Source organism: Ixodes scapularis, unplaced genomic scaffold (genome assembly GCF_016920785.2).
Source record: "Ixodes scapularis isolate PalLabHiFi unplaced genomic scaffold, ASM1692078v2 PGA_scaffold2__306_contigs__length_199485367, whole genome shotgun sequence".
Lineage (NCBI taxonomy): Eukaryota > Metazoa > Arthropoda > Arachnida > Ixodida > Ixodidae > Ixodes > Ixodes scapularis.
In genome coordinates this window covers 2614795-2634765 of record NW_024609857.1, presented here as the reverse complement: position 1 = coordinate 2634765, position 19971 = coordinate 2614795, and the positions used below count along the sequence as shown (strand labels likewise).

Genomic DNA, 19971 nt, shown 5'->3' with positions numbered 1-19971 from the left:
AACACGTAACAAAATACTGCGTTTCCTCGTTCATCCGCGGAGTTACTCGATGTGGTGGATGCTAAGTGTTGGTTCTTCTATACAGTGCGCACTATTAACTTGTGCCAGACTACAGTATGATTGGAGAGAGCAAACGGAATAGGCAGGTCATTTGAAATGCTCTTTCACTTTCCACGATTTCTAAAGTACCGACAGCCATTCTTGAGCACGTGCGAGACACGTGTCACGAGCGAATGTTTCCGCCGTTATTTGCTTTTAAGGCCACTCGTTTCAATATTGCGCCGCCATTTGCTTCCAAGGTTCGCACGAGGTACGGGCTTCGTGCACTGGTGCATTTGGCGCTATACTGGTAAAACAAACGCATCAAGGGGCCTTAGTTCCACCTGCTCGATCGGGATTACGTTGTTTACGAACCCTGTTTGCTATTGGCGACGTGCGCGATCGAAAGCGTCGCTGTGGTCGGCCTTCCAAGATTGGCCGAATGCTGACAATGACGTCAGCAAAGGATTTCTCATTGACGGAAATAAGAGGAATGGAACAACTTTAATTTCGACGGTGTTGGTAGAGTTGCTTTAAGAGCGCAATGATTTCAAGCTTCCACCATGCTCCATACAAACACCATCGAACTTGTTATTCGCAAGGTAATGACGTCACGAAAGGTGACCATAGGAGGGCGCCACTAAAACATCTCACCGCTAATACAGTGTTCCGCTAATAATACCTTTTCAAAAAAGGGCTCCTTGCCGGTCCTATTTTCAGTGTTCGTGCGTATGGCGCGTGATTTGTTCGCTTGGCGAAGCGGCGAACACGCGCGTGCTTGCCTGAGGACTCGTAACTATTGGAAGGACGTATGCAACGAGCTAAGATGCAGTGCGATCCTCTGCAAGCGCCAGAAAAACTCGCGGTGGTGCTCGACAGTGGCTTTCGTGTGTTCCGAGCTTCGTTCGCGGCCAGCGAGGAGGCAGCCAGCAGCGCTCGTCGTGGGGCGGCAGGCGGCGTCCGATCCCGTCCGGTCGTCGTGACCCGGGGCTCCCCGCGGGCGTGAGGGCCTCGCCGGGCGGTCCCCCCGCAACCGATTGTGCACGCCGAACCCGGCGTGACGCCCCGGCACCGCCGACGAGGCCTCGCGCCCCAGCGGCCCGCTCGCTCGCCGGGGGAAAGACCGCGTCCGTGCCCGGTTGCCCCGACATCAAGAAAAAGAAAAAAAAAAAAAAAAAAAAAAAAAAAAAAAAAAAAAAACCGATATATATATATATAACTACGTGCCCTCCGCGTGACGTCATCCCTCTGCAAGTACACAATTTTATGATGTTGGTTAAAAACCCGGCGCATTCCTCGATGAGAGGCGAAAACTAATATCGCGCTGAGGTCATGATCGAGATAAGCGAAGGATTCTTGAGTATGCACTCAGAGAACTTGAGAAGACCAATAAAAGCGCCTAATGCAACGCGCGAACCGAAATGCCCCCGGGAATCTTGTACTGTATGTTTTGGCCCGCGTGGGCTTGTACTGCACGGCGGTGCACCCGCACACGAAAACACGCTTGTGTGTCCACTTTCCTGCAGAACACGCTGGCCGACAATCACGGCGAACGACACGAGGCTCCCAGCGAATGACGAAGTTAATTAGGTTTCGAAAATTATGTGTCGAGCTGTGTTGGCGGGAACGCGTTATCTCACATTCTCGATAACTCGACGGAAATATGCCTGCAGCGAAGCCAAAGTGACAACTTTGAGCGTGCTGACTTGGGCGGAGCTGCTATCATGCATCAATAGATATAGGGCGGCTTCACCTGACGTACTTCCAGCTCAAAATCTCGTCGGCGGAGTCCATGTTGGCGAACCTCTCCCCTATCAGCGAAGGCAGTATTTTTGAGGTCGCTCGCGTTCTTTCTTGTCGACGACGGCGCCACTTGGAGTGCGAGCACCGAATGGCACTAAAGTTTCGGACATCTCTTATAAAAATCGATGTGGACGCTACAAGGACCTGCGATTACCGCTCTATTACCTATGTGACAATTCTATGCTCGTTGACTGATTTCTAAGGACAGTTGATTTATTCTGTAGCCACTCGTGGCTCCGCATCAACTGGGACTAGGATGTATATGAGGACGTGCCTAGACATGCTAAGGAATTCCTAACATTCGAACATTTTCTAGCTCCTCGGTATAACACTCTTGTGAACCTGTTACGTACGGGTGATCCTGGAAGGAAACCAACTTTAGAAATGAGGAAGAAATAAAAGCTACGTGCGCTGGCTTTGGGCAGTGCTTTCTTTGCTCTAGTCTCAGCTGGGACTTTGTTTCAAGCAAGTCGGCCCAGGAGACCGACACGACATCTACTTTATGTGGGGAGGGAACCCCAGGAAATATCCTTACGGTCACCCAAGATCATCGCCCGAGCACTTCCGCAGAGCCCTGGGATTCGGTGAGGACGACGGGCTACGAAGATTTTTCAAAAGGCAGAATACAGTAAAGCGGAAGGACGGTTAAAATCGAGGGAAGGATAGACAATATACTCCTGCTTAGATTCACTTCCATTCGTCCTTGTATGTTGCTGATTTTACGCTAGGCACTTTGTCATGTAATCTTGATTCTGGAAGCTGTTTTGAACGCCAATTGCGACAGACACACATCGCCGGAGCAGCTATTTTGCAATGATCAAATAAAAGTTTTTTTTTTCATCGCAACCGTTTTTTTTTTTTTTTTTTTTCCTTCGGATGTCGGCACTGTAGCTGAAAAGAGGTCGACTTGTTCGCATCTATATTGGATGAAGGCTGAGACCAACTACACTAGACCAACTACACTCTAATGAATACCTTGCGCGTCTACTACTAAGTCTTCGCTGTGGCATTACGCAGTACAAAGCGTCATGCTTGTATTGCGTGGTGCCACAGCGGAGACTTAATTCTGAGGTCTAAACACATGTTCCGCCTCATCATTCGCTGAGCTGATTTCGTATATCGCAGAGATTGGCTCTTCGAGTGTATTGCGGGTAATTAGACGCGCAGGCATATTAGAGTGTATATTACTTCCAGTTCCCGCTATAGCACTGAGGGAGGGAATGGGACGAGCGGTGTGCCTTTCACTTTTCACCCCTTCCACGGTACACCGGAGCTTTCTTCACATTTAAGATACGGGGAGATGGCGGTGTCTCGCTAGCTGCACTTGGTCTCGCAGGTTCTTAAACCAAACCCGTTCTTCAGCCGGGAGGCAACGACACGCTGTGGTGTAGCACACGTCTGATCCCCGGGAGAATTAGGAAACAACCAAGGCAGGTCACGAAGACGCAGGGACGGCCCGATTGTACGCAACAACAACACAAAGATAACCACTATGGTATTTTATCGCTAAATGTCGAGCAGTGCACCGGGGACGCGCTTACGCATGGACACAAACCCCACCGCGGTGGATCATCCCAGCTGTGAAACAGCGGGCCCCCGGCTAAATATTGCGAAACCGTAACGCTGGCTGCTGTTGCCGCTCACTGCAGGTGCGGTACACCTCCTTCCTTGGTCCGCAGAAAACATTGCGCAACGCGGAAGCGCCGCGCTATCGAGAACCCCCTGCATGCATCGCTCCACTGGCCACTGTCCCACTGGACGTCTCTTCCTGTTGCCACTGGCACTGCACGCCCATTGGAGCGTGAAACCGACCGCCCTTTCCACTGGTTGAACTAAAAGAAATGATTAGCGTCTACAGGGAGAGCAGTAAGTTGCTGCAAAGGTGTTCTTGCGTTTGGATGTTTCAAGAACGGCTCCGCGTCGTTCTCTAAACGCTGGGCTCGTATGTGGCGTACCCGGTTTCAGCTTATGCGATGGTTCGCAGCGGACGCTACGGGTCATCCCAACCAATCCAGCGCTGTGAACAGATAACGTGACTATGTGCTCCAAGCGACACGGAGCACTGTGCGCAGACTGCGCTCCAGCGTTTCACAACGTTGAGGTGCCCGCCCGGTGCGGCATCTTTTCGACAGCCAGTTCGAAAGTTGCGAGCGCTCACAATGCCAGGCGCGCACGCTGAACAAACGATTACGACAGCGCGTACGAGACCAGCCTTGAGGTCTCGACCACAACTCAGATGCGATCACTCCTGTTCACACTGTAAGAAAAGCCCGTGCGTCTACTTTGCCGCATAACACCCGGAGAGCCAATCACCGCAACTTACCGAGGCAGCTCAGCGAAGGACGATGCCGAAACATATGTTTAGACTAAAAACGCAGTCCGAGTTGTGACATTAAGCAATGCAAAACGTCACGCTTGCATTGCTTAATGTCACAACTCAGACTGCGTTTTTTGGTCCAAACATATGTTTCGGCATCGTCATTTGCTGAGCTGCCTCCGAAAGTTGTGCTGATTGGCTCTCCGAGTGTTGTGCGGGAAAGCAGACGCACGGGCTTTTTTTAGAGTGTGGCTCGTCGTGGGGTTATTTTACGCGGGCACTCGAAGTAGCCTATTAGCGGCGAGATGTTTTGGTGGCGCCCTCCTATGGTTCCCCTTCGTGACGTCATTACCTTGCGAACAACAAGTTCGATGGTGTTTGTAATGAGCATGGTGGAAGCCTGAAATCATTACGCTCTCAAAGGAACACTGCCAACACCGTCGAAATTAAAGTTCTTTCATTCCTCTTATTTCCGTCGACGGTATACCCTTTCCGACGTCATAGTCAGCTTTTGGGCCAATCGTGGAAGGCCGACCACAGCGACGCTTTCGGTCGCGCACGTCGCCAATAGCTAGGACTCCGTGTTCTCGGAGTTTATTTCTCGTGAAATCCGGAGGGTATTTTTCGGGGTAGAATTTGGCCGAAAATTCGGAGTTAATTGGAGTTTATTGAGGATATATTCCCGATTATTCGAGATCCGGCGTTTAATTTTGCTGCGGGCCCAATTTCTAAAAATTCAACGTAAAAACAAATATTATTTCGACACAAATCTGCCCTCAGTTCGTAAGAAAGCACCTGTATCGAATGCTATTTCTTCGGCTGGATTGGGTGGTCGCGCCCCTGCCACTGGTAATACTATCTGTCCCGCAATTAAACTTACAAACAAAGCGTTACTTGAATGAACGTCAATACTTCAATATCACTGAAATAGTTGAGGTGGTCTCCTATGGAAAGCTCGTTTTCTCCTCCTTCCACCGCTTTATTATGCGGCTGCGCTGAAAAGAATGGTGAGATAGAACCTTCAGCTACCCGCGTCCCTTCTATGATCATATAGATTTCGCTGTTATAAAAACACCAGCGCGCCTTCATCTAGGTTCAGACTGCAAACTAGAACCGTGGCTCTTGCCGCGACCCAAAATTTCAGTGATCCGTTGTGCTGGATAAAACTTGACGCGATAAACAATGAACCCCGTTTTGTTAATTAATAGTCGGAGATTTTAAAGGAAACTGGAGAGGCCCCTCCTCAAAACCACTGACCTTGTGCCCTGATCAAGCTTATTTGTAGAATTACGATTTTTTTTGTCGCCATCGTTGCATTCGAATGAGAGTTTTCCCAATAAATCCGAATTGACAAAGTTTTAGCGGCGAGTGTTTTTCGAATTTTACTGGATTTATTCGAAAACACAGAACTTTAGTTTAAAGGGTCACTCCGATCAAAGCTCGAACCAGAATAAATGACTCGTATTGACTTACGGAGACTAAATACTAACACTGCCAAAATATTACACTAATGGGGAACCGCGATACACTCTAAAACCGATATTAATATGCTACCACCCAGCTTCTAGGCGGGCATTCAGCGGGTTGGCTGTTTGTCGAGCAACCTTGTGCCCCGATGTCGTGTCCGCACTCAAGGCGGCTCCTTGTTCGCACTGCCACTTCTTCCGCCATGTTTTTCTGCTGCGTTTTCAGGCGTCCCAGTGTACAATTTCTGCTCGTTATGTTAGGTTTAGCGGCCGTCGTTAGAAAGTGCGCCTCAGCGATGGCGCACAAATTATTGACTCCTCGCTCGGTCAAGCGCGTCGTGATGCCGAAGTGCAAGGAGCCCGAAGGACTGGCATCCTTGTGCGAGTCCGAGCACACCTTGCTCTGCTGTGGGTTGCCCAAACAACCGGCGGAGCAAACCGGACGTGCGTTTTCGCCAGTTCCCCAAAACCTGCAAGTTAAGAAAGGTGCGGGTCGACGCCGTTCGTCCAAGATCCAAAAACCCAGATCGAAACTCTGCTCGGAAGACTTCACGCCACACAGCTATACACCAGATGTTCGTCTGCCGGCTACTGCGAGCTTTCCTATAATATCGCGATGTAATCCTCAGGCACGCTTTGGGCCGGTACTGAACGCGTTCTTTTTGTGTTAACTTTAGCTGGCAATCACTGGCGGCCATAGATGAATCTGTTCCTGCTCAGCGCGAGCTTACGACAGGCTTCCACAGCGCTTCTGCAACGTACATGGCACATCACCAAGACTAGTTCCTCCGAAAATATAAGTGGGAACTCGTTCCGAGCATGCGCCGTGAACGCGCCTCGATCAATTAAGGTGCCCAGTGAATACCACCTATTCATCGCGGCGAACTCTCTGTTTGACCCGTCACTTTATGCGTGTGTATTAACATTTGCTACAGATGTTCGATATGTATGAAGCAAAGCAGTAAGACAGCCGTCGTATCTTAATCAGAACTGGTCTTGCGATTAGGCCAGTCCTACGTTTTGCGGTACCGTGGTACGAACTTGCATCAGACGATGGCCATGCGGCTGATCACGAAAGTTGCCATCATTCCCAAGCCGGTAGTTGCGGTGTCGACGTAGACCTCCGAAAACAAAACTTTGAGATGCACTAAAAACAGTCGTAACCCTAAAATCTAGAAAATGTCCGGAGTTACCCTTTCATCAGACAACAAGATGATTACCGAATTTCTACACAAAATAAAAATAACTGATTGCCGTCTTCGCGTAAAAATAAGTCGCCTTTTCTTATGAAAAGCGCCCGTGTGCCTGCTCTCCCGCAGAGCAAACTTCACGAGAAGAGGACGAGGCGTTTCAAACCGGAGACCACGCTGGGGAAGCTGAGCCTGACGTTCACTCGTTCAGATCACATTTTCCCCAAGTTATCCACGTCATCCCCTGCGCCTATAGCTGGGATGACGTCGACTGCAACGATCGACTTTCCGTGGACGCCGCAGGGAACTAGACAAGGGACTTCGTTTATAAAAAGATCCACTTCTTTTCCAGGGAACAGTGTCACCTTACATCATTATTATGGTAGAGGGCTGAGTCGAGACCAAACCTTATCGTCGTGGCAAACTTTACAGCGAGCTGGAGACGCCGCGTTTTCCCCGCATCGTGAACTCACGGCGTATGTTGGGAACGAATGCTGCGTCAGCGTCGGAAGTAGCGTCTGTTCCCATCACCGCTTCGGAGACCGCCTAGCCTCGGGTCCAATCGCACGGCACAGGCGCTGGTTACGACCACGCGGCGACCACCAATATAGCTCGTTGGGGTTTCGAAACTGTCCGTGACTAGAAACTCGGGGAGAGTGGCACCGACTCTTCCAAACAGCAAGGAAGCATCAACGTACTATGCTCAGGGTCAACTTCAGGTGGCAACGGGGCCGGAGCACACCATTTCACTGCGCAGCAAAATAGAGTTCCACTCAAATTATTTAAAAGGTATAATTTAACGAATAAAAAATAGTTTTGATGTCATAACCTTACTATCATATTAGTCAGGATCAGACATGTACAGTCGGGGACAAAAGTCCCCAGGACGCGCGAGCTGCGACTGAAACGCACTGCTCTGCTATCTGCCGGCGTGTCGCCTGGTTTCGAGACCACACAAAAGCGCATGCGCGTCCTACTGTGCCCGCAAGCATGTGTGTCTTTCCGCTTTTCTGCGACGCGGCGTCTAACTCGGGATCGGGCGCGTGGTACCGCCTAGGAGATAGCGCTTGCGGCTGACGAGCGTCTGCTACACATTCCGAAAATGGAGATACCGCCCGAGGCATTGCGCCGCATTTCACCGTGTCAGCGCATCTTGCTAATAACCAGCTGAGCTTATCGCCCAGTTGAGCAGCCGTGACTCCTTGCTTCATAGGTGCCATCTGCCATGTCAGTAAGCGCTATCTCCGAGGCGGTACCACGCGCCCGATTCCGAGTTAGGCGCCGCGACGCAGAAAAGCGGGATGACACACATGCTTGCAGGCAGAGTAGGACGCGCATGCGCTTTTGTGTGATCTCGAAACCAGGCGACCCGCCGGCAGATGGCAGAGCGATGCGTTTCAGTCGCACCTCGTGCGTCCTGGGGACTTTTGTCCCCGACTGTACGTACCGTGTTACTATAACGAGTTTCTCTTACCTTTGGTTAGATTTTTTCGTAACGGGTAACGTATTGAGTTACTTCTTTTAGAAAAGGAACGGGTTACGGTATTTAGTTACATTGAAGGCCAAATAACGAGTGACGGTATTTCGTTACTTTTGAGAAGTAACGTGTACAACACCGCTTAAACAGCCTCGTTTTAAATCTAACCTGAGAATGCGTCTGTTGCGACCAAGGCAGATTGGCAACCGGAAAAACAACTAAACAGTATAACAGTATAGCGACGTTCATCGCTGAACACGCCGGTCGAACTCTACAGCTGGGAATGTCCTTCACTCAAAGAACACAATACGATTCGGTGGTTGAACCCTCTAGAATCGTGTACAGGGCGAATGTAAACCCGGCGGTTGCCAACACCAGAAGGCACAGAACCCACTGTCAACTTGGAACTTTAGAAGCATAGAGAACAAACGAGAGAAAGGAATCCCAGATTCACGAGCCCTTCCTGAAGCACAACAACGCCGTTTCTTTGAGCGCGTCAGTACAACCACTCTTCAGCGTCGCCGGACACGCATTCTCGAGGAAGCGGGGAAACATTACCGATGAAAACTTTAAGAGCCAGCTAGTGCTTAAGTGCAACGACTGCCAAAAACAATAAACCATTAAACAAAAGCAGTTGTGTATTTGGCCGTCAAAGTAGCGGGAGAAGTAACACGTTACTTTTGAGGTAACCTAACCCGTTCCTTCTGAGAATCAGGAACGAGTAACGTATTTAGCTTCTTTTTTGGGTAACCTGTACATGTCTGGAATTTGGGATATGTCAAACCTTAAGAACAGTTTTTAGGTCCTTCGGGTTCTGTTGGTTTAAGTCCGCGGCAGGTTTTCCAGTTCCCTGCAAAACAAATATGACGACTTCATGTGTGCATCGATTCGTCTGATTGGCCGCTAAGGAGTGTCGTCGCTACCTTCTCTGAGCTCGCCCCTTTGTTCACCCCGTAAAATTTCCGCGCAGTTTGGCAACCAAAGGTTGTCAAAACGAACAAGCAACGTGCATGGACAAGTGAGACAGACGGAACCGGGATTCTTCATCGTTTCCGTATACCGCTTGGTTAGCGGGATCACCGGCGTAGGAGAGTAGGGGCCGGGATTGAGCCCAGGATCCCTGGGTACTGCAGCGCGAGACTTTGCTATGAGTGTTCCGAGCTGTACTGCGCCATCGGCCCCCCCAGGGCTAGCGGTAACTGAACGCGATTCAAATGTGATTCGAATTCGTTCCGTAGCGAGTGCGTGCTCCTATTTCGCTATATCGCGCCCGCGAAATGTTTACCTATCAGTGACCTCGAGACTCCAGCGCCGATGAAATTCACATACAAAACTTGAAAGTATAAAGCAGAGAGGACGAGGACGGGAACAGGACAACTTTCATCCTGTGATGAAAGTTGTCCTAATGAAGTGTGATGAAATTCGCGGCATTTCTTAGATCGAAGGCGTATCTCTGTTTCGGTTGAAAGACAAATAAGATTCGACAGAGATGGTGTAATTTACTTTGTAGGTCTTTCCGACTGCTTCAGTCAAAGCGTTGGCTCGTGCGTAGAGACGGGAAAAACGTAGGGAAAGAGACGCGGATATGCCTGCAACTCGGCGATCGCGGTTCGACACCTCCGATCGCGATCCTCGCACGAAGAGGTGAACTGTAGTAGCAAATGTCATTACCACAGAAAGTTGTACAGTATAGTCCTATACCGTACAAGGAGTCGAGCATAAGCACCTGCCCTTGGACATAATTTCTCATCTCTACCTCACAGAGATCAAAACAACAGGCATAGAGACTACGTCGCGCAATCGTCACAATCAGCCAGTAAATAATACTAATAATAATAGTATTATTAATAAAAGTGGTCAGCTTCTTCGTCAAGAAGGAAGAGCGAGCGATTCGACGTCGCCAGCGTTGCTTCTGGTGCGGCAGCTGAGCGAGCTCCTTTAATTGGTCGGGCGCTCCCGCAAAGGGGGACCCCGAGAGAAGGACCCGCGACGTCACGGACGTCGTCGGTGCGCCGGCGCCCGCGGGGGCCACAAGTTCCCAGCAAGGACCGGATGTTTACGCCTTCGCAAAGGCGAAGGCTGCACGTACGGGCGTGTCGTCCATAAAAAAAGTTGGACGGCGCTGCTCCCGTACCGAGGAGGCCGACGTCTGACGACACGCGCGGCGGAGCGCCGGGACCGCCCCCCGCTTTCCTGTCGCTTCGTCGTCGGCCGAGACACGACTTTCCGAACCCGGCCGACCCCGAGGTTCGCCCCGGGGGCCCAGGGCCAATACCAACCAGGAGACGAGGCCAGAGCCTCCCCCCGCAAACGTCATCACTGGTGGTTCGACGCTGCGTCGCCTAGCTCGTGTCAGCATCGCCGACAGCGCGTCTCGCAGTGTCTTAGAACGAGTAAGACGCTGGCACGCGGCGACGCCAAGGCGTCTGATCCAAAGTTTTGGGGTCCGCTTGGATCCACTTCCAATTTTTATGCCTAGTGTCAACGGAGAAACAAAACCTCTTCGCAGCCACGTCAGACGCGCCTTTCTTGTGGGAGATTCATCCAGGAGCCTCACCCACATCGGCCAGGAGAAGACGCTGCATCTTGAAGATGGGGTTAAAAGGAACATGGTTTTGGCCGCCCAAAAGTCGGGCTTATTCCGTCGGCGGAGGCAGCGGTCACACTCCCGAGTACTTCATGCAAAAGACAGTCCGCAGCCACTGCCCGAGTCCTTGTACAGCGGTCACATGGGTGGTACAAAGACTGTCTGCAGACAGGTTCGATGCGTACGAGTGTGCGAGTATACAGATTTCGAACGTGCTGGAGGCGCGGATAATTTCGCGGTCACCTCTGCGGGGAACGCCGCGTCTTCGGTACGATGTATAAGCATGGTGTGCGGCTTTACGCCCGTGGGACGAGCACCCAAAATGCGGGGCTCGGCAGCTGCAGTGTCTCTGGGTCCTGGACACGAGGCCCCGTGCGCCGTTTTATCTGGAGGTGTCCAAAGCTCAGCGCAAGCACGAAAGCACGGGCTAAACGCGACGCCATGACGAATCCTTGCGAGCTTGAATGGACGAGTTGGCGATAACACGCGCGTAGAAACACGCCATGACCTGACACTTCTGGCGCAACATAATTGTCCACATTGGCCGGGAGTGCTGGTAGCGCTCGGACTTGGGTTGAGACGGCGTATGCAGTGCAACACGTTGCACCCTAGTACCTGTCGTTGGCCTTCGTTCAATCAGTTCGAGCGGTGAACGCCATCAAAATCATGCCACAACAGTGGTCCAGTCTCAGTATCGAAAGGCGTCCTTTAATTCATTTTGTCACATGCATGGGCCGTGTCGCTACTTGAGCAAACTACTGGGGGCCCTTCTTATTGGTTGAATTTTCTAAAATAAAGACCGATGACTGGTGCTTAGACTGCAGCGCGGTTCAATACACACTCGGGATGGATGAGCGATATTAGCTATATCCTTTGCATCGGACGCTAGCTCGCGCCACCTAGCCGAGAACATTTACGCCTCTGCGGGCCCTTTATCTTTTGCGCCCAATTCCGTCTGTCGTTAATTCGCTTAACTTACCGATTTTGTGCAATATCACGCATCTCTAGACCTTTTCCGTTTTTGTTTCTGAAATCATTTTCTCTCAGTTCTTCCGTTTTCGACAGTAGGGAGTTTCAGAGAGTCGCTTTTGGTGCACACGGTTCCGAAATCATGAACGGTGCAGCTGCTCCGTTCTGTAAAGACGTACGTGAAATGTAACGTGTTTTAATGAATCGTAAAATTGACGCAACCGAGCAAACGATGATGATGATTGCGTTTGACCGGCAGCGCCATCTTCCTGTAAGCATCAGAAATGTACTACAGCCTGCAAATCCGCGGCTCGAGTTTCACGACGTACTACTGATCTAAGCAAGACGGCCGATGTAACATTTCCGGGCGGGATATCGACAGCTTCTAAGCAAGAGTAAAGAGTGTCTGAACAACCGCAAAGGTAGGGGCATGTGTCTCCGTCATCTTGAGCTTGAACGATCGTTCACGTTGTGTGCCGTCGGACCAAATCATATTGCCTGCTCGCTGTCGCCACGGCAGCCAGTAAGCCCGGATCACAAAAATTTACCCGCACGCTGGAAATGTTTTTGTTCGACCTCTCAAACAAAGCAAAGCAGGATGGCAAATCGCCTCCCGTTCCTAAAGGCTCGTTCACGCCGTTGCTTTGTAGTGCGACAGTAATCACTTCTGCCTCGTTAAGACTGCTTGCGTCGAGCTGTTGCTACGGCGACCCTTAGGACGACCCAATGGGGAGGCGCTGTGCTGCACGACGCAACGCAGCGAAACGCAGTCAACGCAACTCTGTGAACGAGTCGTAACGCTCGGCTGGGCACAACACGCTCGCTTTAACCAGTCCTTGCATTCTTCCTTCCCACAATAATTCTTCTGCTCCTGCTTTATTTTATTTTTCATCTAAATCAGCTTGCTTAGCCTCTTCACGGTAGATGTTCCAATCTCACTTTTCGGGTTCGGCTCGTACAGAGATTCTCTAAAATGTTCACGTATAACTACTTAGTCGTATATTTTCCCACAGATCCACCATGAGAGTCGACCGTTGTTCTAATCCCTTCATTCGGTGTGTTCCCATGTGCTCCAAGTGCATCTGCCCACGCTTCTTTGGCCAATTTCTAATCTTGATTGAGCTTCTGGCCCCATTACAAAAGGGAGTCCTGGGTCGCCCGTAAAGCAGGTGAAGACCTAGGATTTCAGACGCGGAAAAATCTGGAAGCACGAGCTTTGCACTTCAGAAGCTGCTTCCATAGGGCGTGAGACGAGCGCCTTTCAAATTGCTGCCATCCCCCCCCCCCCCCCCCCCCTCCACCACCACCACCAAAGAAAAAAAAAAGACGAAAAGAAAATGATTAAAGACCGCTAAACTTTAGACACAAAACAAGGATGCCTTTTAGTACAATTGAATGCCTAGAAACAATATATTCCATTATTATTATTTTTAAGGGAGCTTTTAATGTTTATTTGGACCGCTCCCACGCACATAGCGATGCTCAGTGCATCAGCTTGGTGTTATCAGGTCTGCTGCCATACGTGCCATACCTGCGTACCACCATCGTTCCAATCTTTTGTGGAACGTATGGTGGCAGTTCAAAGCTTCGGCGACCAAATTCACACGCTTTGCAGAAAGTTCTATGCTCCAGAGGAGCTACGTGACTCGTTGGGCGTCACTTGGAACTTCCAGTAATCAGCAACAAAGTTTAAACTTCTGAGTCGCATTTTTTTTCTTTTGTTTGATTCCTGTAAACATTCACTCTCCCGTTTCATCGCGCAGAATAATAATAATTAAATATAAGCGCCCAACAGTTCAACCATGTTCCAATTAAATTTGCAATCGTAATACCCGAATGGCTTCACCGGCGTTACTCTCAGTGACAACAATTCCGAGTCTAGTATCACGTTGTGACTATTAATTTTTAATGGACATTTCATCTATTCATGAAGAATACATGGAAATTCTCGAACATTTTATACCTCCCCAACGAACGATAACATGACTTGAAAACCTGTCAAGATCCGACCAGATGCAACACAGCTCTCTCTTCCGCCAGACAGCGCAGCAACTAGTCAATTTGGCGGGAAAACCGCTAAAGCGACAACACTGCTTTTGAAAGTTTCGACGGAGAGACGGAGTTTTATACGAACATTGAAAGGGAACGAGTGTCTATGTTCCCAGGCTAGGCTGCACAAATTAGAGCTCAATACCAGGCGTATAGCCAATAGCATCCATTTAATAATCCAACGCCGCGCCCACAGCTTTCGTAAAGCAGAGCTCAGTGGCCTTCACGCCTATTCGCACTTCATAGCGACGTAAGCGCCACCTCGCAGATTTTGAGCGAACTACTCATGGGACCTGAGTGCTGTTTTATGCCTGATTGCTACACATTTGACTGCAGGGACACGTACTAAGGTCACGGTGAACAAAGTTATCACTGTTCTGCGACTGTCGCAACCGGGCCGTCATCAACGAGCGGAGTGGAAAATAAAAATCAATGCGATATAAACGGGATTTAAATCGTGATATAAATCGTGGTTTAATGCAGACCAGTTTCACTATGCTGATTTAAATCGAACCTTTTCCGCAAAAATCAATGCCGAAAGTATTTCAAATTTCCCGTTCCTTTTATGCTTTTTATGTGCATTTGTTTCGTATTTAAATCAATGAATCACCCCGCTAGAAAAAATTATATAAGACTGAACACGAGCAAAAATAAGCGGTATTCCGAGCAAATCGGAGCGTTGAGCTTAATTGTTGCCTTCAACTTTGTTCCTCAACAACGTAACGCCCCATTACAAATAACAAGAAAAGTAATGTCCCATTGGAATCACGAAATGAATATATTGAATAAGGGTTTGTGTTTTTTAACTAACCAAACATCAAGCTGTTTTTGTCCTACTATGGCGGAGAAACTACAGCAATGAAAAGTTAAGCTGCATTTTACGTTCATCCATCGGCATTTTTATGAGTGATAGCACGAACTGATCGATCAATCTGCCACGTTGAAAAATACATTTAGTGGCGAAGAATCACTATTTTCTAGCTACGGTGATTTAAATCTAATAAATCTGATTCGTTTAATTTGCATATAAAATTATAAAATATGATTTTTTTAAATTCTTATTTGGTCTGCTAACCATACAAGCTTGACTCGTTTGAATGCGCGAGGACATATGGGACGCTGGCTGCGAGCAAACTGTGCGGCCCGCGTCACCCCCCCCCCCCCACTTTCGAACAACAATCTCTTCCTATAGCTAATATAAGACGTGCCTTCATTGGCTAGAAATACCAGACCGATCAGAAGAGTGTCGTCGAGGATTCGTCACCGCTTTCCACTCATGATAATGGCGGACGAAAAGGGGCGCTTTAGTCAAACGACAGCGCAGCCAATAATCGCTAAAATGTGGCACATTTGTTTTCTTAGTCACTAGGGTCACCAGCACGAATAAAAACTTTACTCGCAGTCACTCGTCTCATAAATTGTACAAAACCTTGACGAACATCATGATGGTTCCCGTTTTTAGGCTGTCTGGTTGCTCCCATCAGCAGGTAGCGTCGGATGCCTCTGGACTAAAGGTGAAACCAAGTACAAGTATGCTTCGACCACGTCCGAAGACATTTTTTGTACATGGCGTGTATCAGTCGATCCTATATATATAGGGTCGACTGCTACAGGCCATGTACAAAAAATGTCTTCGCGCCGTGCTCGGGCAAATCGACATTGATTCGATACTATAGTATTTAATCAATGTCGACTTGACCGAGCACGGCGCTAAACAAAACATCGGAGGACATACACCACGTTAACTTTTCTTTTACGCGAGACCCGTAATTTAAGAAGGCATCCCCTCCACGGGGCGCTTTATTGTTTAGCAAGGGACTCTTGCTAAACAACCATTGACATAGCGGTAGAGTAAGTAAGCAAATGTAGTTGAAACTTCGGCAACTGGATACTGCCCCAATCACGATGAACGTTCAGTGAGTGCACATGCCAGTATATATTTCGCGCTGGGTACTGAACCACGGTGTGTCAGAAATCGAAGCGCACCTCCACGTACTTGGGGTATTTTGATAGTTGGAATCTAACTTGGTTACTCTTCTGTAACGCAACTGTAATTCGATACGTTCGTAAGAATATAAGTGTGAGTAATTACATTTGAGCTCGAGTAACTGAAAGGTATTTAGGCCTTAAAAGTAACTTTTACAGCTGCGTTCGCAAGTGTGTGCTCGCTGGCGCGTGTATTTCTTCGATGGCTTTCTACCGCGTTTACGAAGCAAAGTGTTCCTCGTGGGCCGTTTACGTACTCGGGAAAGATTACGTCGAGCCTGACCCCCGAAATGCAGCCAAAATAACGAGGCACGAAATCACAAAGAGAGTTAATAAGAGAACGGGGACAATGCACCATTACGGAGGAAAGAAGGGCCTCGAGTATTGTTCCAAACAATGAGTGTAGGCAAGAAGCAAAGCGGTACCGTCGGGAAGAAGGTCGCACGCCTTGTGTAATCAGACGTGCAGGTGTCGCACAACCACGCAAATGACGAGACAATCGATGGCTAAAGCGGCCACGAGCACGGAACGCTGGCGGGATTTAAGCGCGCCATAATAAGCGTGATATAAGCGAGTCAAATTCGAAACCAGCGAAAAGCGCTAGCTCCACTACACTGGCAGCCTGCATCGTTGCCATCTAAACAAAACTGGCTTTCTCGCGATTCATTACGCAGCTTCGAGGCAGCGACAGCGCGTACAGAGCCTACGTCCAGTCTAGCTTGTCAGCCCAATTGGAGAAGCAAGTGAACTCGGTTTCTCCGAAAAACCCACAGCCACAGACCTGTCACCGCAATGGAGGAATTATGCTGCCGTTGGCATTGTAACCAATTAAAGCAACCTCGATACTGGACTTTTAATCGGTTTACGGCTCTGCTAGAGGTACACCAAAGGTGAGATTAGGCTCTCTAAGGTGCCGCCGCCTGCCTGAAAGATAGTGAACGAGCGCACCCACGGCGAGCTAAACTACTGGCAGATGGACATGTGGACTTGGCTGACGGCTTTTTTCTTTACTCACTTCTATTTTTATTATGTTTTCAGCATTGGTTTGCGGTGCTTGTGTGCATCTTGGTCGCGTCCTAACGACGGACCGCGATTTTTAATCTCTAAATATTCCTAACCCGCAACCGTGACGCTGCCTCCGGAACGACCACCCCGATTCGGAAGGGTTTTGGCGCAACTCAATACTATCGCCAGGGAGTTGCTTATCGTACACTCGGCCAGCATAGCGGAGACGCTGTTTTCCCTGGACGGCGCACCCGAGCCAGCCAGCTTCGACATCACCGCCAGCTAGAGTCGTTCCACAATGGCTCGCAGGCAAGCCGGAAATCCCTCCGCCGTGGGAAAACAAAACAAAGCAGTGGGGGGACGTCGCCGCGCAACCAACTGGTCGCGCGTTTGCCCGACGCCGATAAGGAAGAAGGCGCCTGTGCGAGCGGGCTGCGAGATTAGACGGGCGGCCCGGCGCCGCGATAAGGCGCCGCACGTGCTTCTCGGGTTGCGTTCGGAGACGACGCCGAGCGCGGACGGAAATTCAGAGCGGCCGTTTCGAAACGCGGAGCGGGCCAAGGCCGGGCAGGGAGGCCAGCTGCGAGCCCCATTGTGGGGTCCGCCAAGGCTGGACGCTGCCCCGGCGGCCCAGGAAAGACGGCGAAACGAGGGAGCTGCTAGTGTTTTCTGAAAACAAACTTTACTAGCGTTACGTTCGCAATGACTCGTATGTACAACCGTAAGTATGTACAAGAGGCGTTAACATTATGTACACTATGTACAGGAGGTTGTGGCACGTACGGGAAGAATCGGGTGGCGCCAGTCCGAGCAGCGGGGGCGGCGTACTTACGGGACCGCTCGCTGCAGCCGGCACCCATTAATCCAGAGTTGAGCACGGCACCCGCGTTTGGGCACCACTTTGAGCGACGCGCACTGTCACCGAATGTGCCTGGGCGGGCTGTGCTGCTGGTGGAGCTGGTGCTGCCACAGGCCCAGGTTGAGCACGCCGAGGTGCGGCAGCTGCATCAGCCGTTCCAGGCCCACGGTGGTGATCTTGGTGCAGCCGTACAGGTCGATGCAGCGCAGCTGCTTCAGGTGGTCGGCGATCAGGCTGAGGCCCTTGTCCGTCACGCGGCCGCACTGGCCCAGGTGCAGCGTGTGCAGGTCGCCCAGGGAGCGGGCCACGCGCCCTATGCCGTCGTCGCTCACGGGGCAGGCGTTCAGGCTGAGGCTGCGCAGCTGGAAGAGGCCCTGCGAGGCGTGCAGCAGGCCCTGGTCGCCCACCTTGTCGCAGAAGCTCACGTCGAGCGCGCACAGACGCGACCCGCCCTCGGCCAGGTAGGCCAGCCCCAGGTCCGAGATGTTGTCGCACGAGCGCAGGTTGAGCTCGCGCAGGCGCGGCATGCGCGCCGCGTGCTTCAGGCCGGCGTCCGTCACGCTCGCGCAGAAGCTCAGGTTCAGGCTGCGCAGGTCTGCCAGGCCGAGGCTGACGAAGCGCAGCGCGTCGTCCGTCAGCTTCTGGCAGTCCTGCAGGCACAGGGCCTCCAGGCGCAGCGTGCCGTGGGCCGCCTCGGGCGTCATGCCGGCCAGGTGTCCGATGCCCGGGTCCGACACGCCGCGGCAGCTGCGCAGGTTCAGGCTGCGCAGGTTCTTGAGGCCCCAGGCGACGAGCAGCAGGCCCGTGTTGCTCACGTTCGAGCAGCCGCCCAGGTCAAGCCGCTCGAGGCCCTTGAGATGCTGCGCGATGCGGCCCAGGCTGTTGTCTGTGATCTGCTTGCACATGCTCAGGTTGAGCTCGGACAGCGAGTGGACGTCTTGCACGAAGGCGTGGCTCAGCCAGGTGTCGGTCAGGTTGAAGCAGCCGATCATGTTGAGCGCCTCGAGGTTGGGCACACCTTGGATGACGTCTCGCAGCGAGCGGCGCAGGCTGAGCACCTGCACGCGCCGAATGCCCCGCCGCACCAGGCTCGGGAACAAAGACGGGTTGGCGCGGCGCAGGTGCAGCTTGGCCTCGACGCCCCGCCAGACGGACTTGTGGTAGGCGGCCTCGCGCCACGCCGAGCACACCTGCGACACGCGGCCCTTGTCGCGCACGTCCAGGTAGCTGAAGATGAGCGCCAGGATCTCGGGGTAGAGCCGCGAGATGTGCGGCCGGCACCCCGGCGCTTCCATGGGTCCCGGCGCTCCTCGGCGGCCGGCTTCCTGCGCTCGTCTGCGTTGCCCGTCCGGCGCCGCCGCCGACGACGGGGGGAGACGCCTTCCCGGCACGCCCCGCGCGAGGACGCGGCGGAGCGCGTCACGTGATGGCCCTCGGCCGCCTCCCATTGGTCGGCCCGACGACGCGCGCTTTTTTGTCCGCCGCGCGTCGACCCTCGGGATTTCCGAGCGCCGATTTCTTCCCCGTACATGGGGACAGAAAAACGGCGCCGCTGCTCGCTGTTGGAATGTTTCCTCGCTCCCGCCAAAGGGAGAAAGCTTCGGCCGTCGAAAAATAGAAACAAAGGCCCCAAGACCCTTCGAGCGGTTGCGGAGCGAAGGAAACCAGGCAGGATGGAAAACTATACTGCAACGCCTGATTTAAATATTCGGTCAGTCGAAGGTCGAGGCGTCAGTGCTGTACTTCTGTTACCGCGAAAACTTCCTTTGTTCTCTGTCTACCGTAGTACTTTCCTCGTCCGAACTAAGCCGCCCCACGTTCACTTGGCGGAGTCGTCTATCGCAGTCTTCGTAGCATCAGTTGGTTTCAGTTATACGAATTTAGGTTCCACATAACTTCCTCGCACTTGAACGAATCGCCGTTTGTGTCAAAGTAGCAAACGCATCGCACCGGACCGCTGGTGCCATTAATGAGACTGGGACAGTGAAAACATGTTCGTTTTCACAGACCTTGGCGAGCTCGGAACTTCTGTTCGTGTTTGATAGACCAACTTCATACTTTTCATCTTCGTGAATCGTAACTTTAACCCGAGCGCAATGGCTGTTCTCACCGTCGCGCGCTTGAAAGACAACAACGACAGTTGCTTGGTGACGTGCACTAAAGGACGAAACAAGCCGAGCAATATCTTACACGGCAGCGGCTGTGAAAAGCGTCACCTTATTTG

The 19971-nt window shown here is 51.3% G+C and overlaps 2 protein-coding genes across 2 annotated transcripts in view; one reads left to right on the top strand and one right to left on the bottom strand.

Annotated features, from left to right (window-relative positions):
- LOC8026551 (protein Wnt-5b) overlaps positions 1-19971 on the top strand; it is a 436541-nt gene that overhangs the window by 210744 nt on the left and 205826 nt on the right. The window lies entirely within an intron of this gene.
- Positions 17551-19139, bottom strand: LOC8033274 (F-box/LRR-repeat protein 14). The gene has a single exon (XM_002403183.5). The coding sequence runs from the start codon at positions 19040-19042 to the stop codon at positions 17807-17809; it is 1236 nt and encodes a 411-aa protein (XP_002403227.1). The 5' UTR covers positions 19043-19139; the 3' UTR covers positions 17551-17806.

Coding starts and splice junctions, on each gene's coding strand:
- LOC8033274 (XM_002403183.5), bottom strand. CDS start 19,042: ATGGAAGCGCCGGGGTGCCGGCCGCACATCTCGCGGCTCTACCCCGAG.